The sequence below is a fragment of the Alexandromys fortis genome, unplaced genomic scaffold (genome assembly GCF_014885135.2).
Source record: "Alexandromys fortis isolate MF-2015 unplaced genomic scaffold, M_Fortis_MF-2015_v1.1 scaffold_23, whole genome shotgun sequence".
NCBI classification, from domain to species: Eukaryota; Metazoa; Chordata; class Mammalia; order Rodentia; family Cricetidae; genus Alexandromys; species Alexandromys fortis.
Window position 1 is genome coordinate 15260096 of NW_026067907.1, and position 2442 is coordinate 15262537.

General features: G+C 41.4%; 1 protein-coding gene across 1 annotated transcript; it reads right to left on the bottom strand.

Annotated features, from left to right (window-relative positions):
* Positions 1-282: 282 nt before the first annotated feature.
* Positions 283-1218, bottom strand: LOC126497580 (olfactory receptor 1013-like). Its single transcript, XM_050135687.1, has one exon. The coding sequence runs from the start codon at positions 1216-1218 to the stop codon at positions 283-285; it is 936 nt and encodes a 311-aa protein (XP_049991644.1).
* Positions 1219-2442: the final 1224 nt, after the last annotated feature.

Genomic DNA, 2442 nt, shown 5'->3' on the forward strand with positions numbered 1-2442 from the left:
ACTTTAACAGCTTTTTCAATAATAGCACAAACCTAGTTCAATAATTAGATAAAAGTGTATATGAAGGGAACATGAGCAAAGTTCATTATATACAAACTTGAATATATTACAATTGAACTCATTATTTATTACACTTAAAAACAATTATATGTTAAAAAAACATGAAAAATTTTTGGTGGAATTTCAAGTAATAGAAAATTTATTTTTTATACTCAATTTTTTCAACCTGGCTCTCATTAGTTTGTTATCACTTAGTCTTTTGCTTGCTTGGTGCAGATAAACTTAGATGTCAGAAGGAGCTAACTTGAAGAGTTTTCTCAGCGCTTCCTTTACGTCTTTATTCCTTAGACTGTAGATCATAGGGTTCAACATGGGGAACAATACAGTATAAAAGGTCGATACCATTTTGTCCCTCTCTAAGGAGTAACTGGAGCTTGGGCGAGAGTAGATGTATAGAATGGAACCATAGTACAAGGTCACAGAGATGAGGTGTGAGGAGCAGGTGGAGAAGGCCTTGAGGCGGCCTTGGGTGGAGCGGATCCTCAGGATGGCAGCAATGATGAAGATGTAAGAGGCCAAGATGAGCAGGGTGGGAGTAATGACATTGGAGGCTAGGAGGAAGTACAGCACAGACTGGTAACTCTCCCTGACGTCGCATGCCAGCTTTATGAGAGGAGGTACATCACAGAAAAAGTCATCGATGATATTGTCACCACAGAAATCCAATGTGAATGTGTTGCTAGTTAATATAATTGCATTGACAAATCCTCCTGTATAGGAATATATAACCAAAGAGCTGCACACCTTCTTTGACATAGCTTGAGCATAAAGTAGGGGATTGGAGATGGCTGCATAGCGATCGTAAGCCATGGCAGCCAGGAGGTAACACTCACTATAGGCCAATCCAGCAGAGAAGAAGAACTGAGACAGACATCCAGCAAAGGAGATGCTTTTGTCTTCAGAGATGCAGGTCACTAGGATCTTTGGAGTGTAGACAGAGGAATACCAGAGATCCAGAAAGGACAGATTTCCAATGAAAAAATACATGGGTGTGTGGAGTCTGGAGTCATTGCAGATCAGTATGATGAGGGTAGTGTTTCCAAGCAATGTCAGAGAATACACGCCAAGGAACAGGACAAAGAGGATCATTTGCATCACAGGGTTGGTTGAGAAGCCAAGCAAGATGAACTCAGTCACTGTGTGATTTCCCCTCACCATGCCTCAAGGTGCTTGCACCAGGGAGTACAGAAGTTTAGGTGTCTTTATGAGTGTGAAATGTGAATATTGTTTTTGATAAGCTCCTGTAATATAAACAGCAGCAGCATAAGAATTTACATTTCTTTTTCAGGTGATAGGAATCTCCAAGTTTAAAAATAATAATTCCAATGAATTTAATAAAAAGAACACATCTATATGTAGTAGCCCTTTTTGTAATCCCAATAGTAGAAAAATAGAAGCAGAATGATTGAAACAATTTTGAGTTTTGCCTAGGAAACCTAGTAAGTTCAAGTATATCTGGATTCAAAGTATGAGATATAGATTGGAAAACTCAAAAATAATGTTAATGTTGATATAGAAAAGGAGGAGGAGGAGGAAGAAGAGAAGGAGAAGGAGGACAAGGGGTAGAAGAAAGAAGAAGAGAAAGAAGACAAGCAGGAGAAAAGAGAAGAAGAAGAAGAAGAAGAAGAAGAAGAAGAAGAAGAAGAAGAAGAAGAAGAAGAAGAAGAAGAAGAAGAAGAAGAAGAAGAATGATGTGGGAGTGATTTCTTATTAATAAAGAAACTGCCTTGGCCCATTTTATTGGATAGAAAATTAGGTAGGCGGAGTAGACAGAGGAGAATGCTGGGAAAAAGAAGCTGTGTGAGGAGTCGCCATGGTGCTCCCACTCCAGACAGATGCAGGTTAAGATCCTCTCTGGTAAGCCAGCTCATGGGCTACACAGAATATTAGAAATGGGTTAGAACAATATGTAAGAGCTAGCCAATAAGAAACTGGACCTAGCCGGGCCAGGCAGTGTTTGAAAGAATACAGTTTCCGTGTAATTATTTCTGGGTATAAGCTAGCCATGCGGGCGGCCGGGTGCCGGGGACGCAGCCCTGCCGCTCCTATTTCAACAGATGGCGCCCAGACGTGATGGGCTAAATCCACTTAAAAACCTGAGAAGGCTTAAAAATAAGGGAGAGAGAGTTTAACACAGATTTTTGCTGTTTTGTTGGTGGCGTGCTGTAGAGAGATTCCTGATTCAGCTACAACAGCAGAAAAATAAGCTACATCATTTTAAAGCGCGGCTTCCTGGGGGCTGTGCTGCCAGCATGAACTCTGGCTTTAAAGCATTTCAAGGCTTTTATGGGACTGGATGTTTGTGTTCCGCTTGGGATCGGAGGAGAGTGCTCTGAGACCGTGCAGATGGCTCAGAGCTCCCCGCCTGCACCTGGGCAGAAG

Bases quoted from the DNA above. Each gene is read 5' to 3' on its own strand.
- LOC126497580 (XM_050135687.1), bottom strand. From the start codon at position 1,218: ATGGTGAGGGGAAATCACACAGTGACTGAGTTCATCTTGCTTGGCTTC.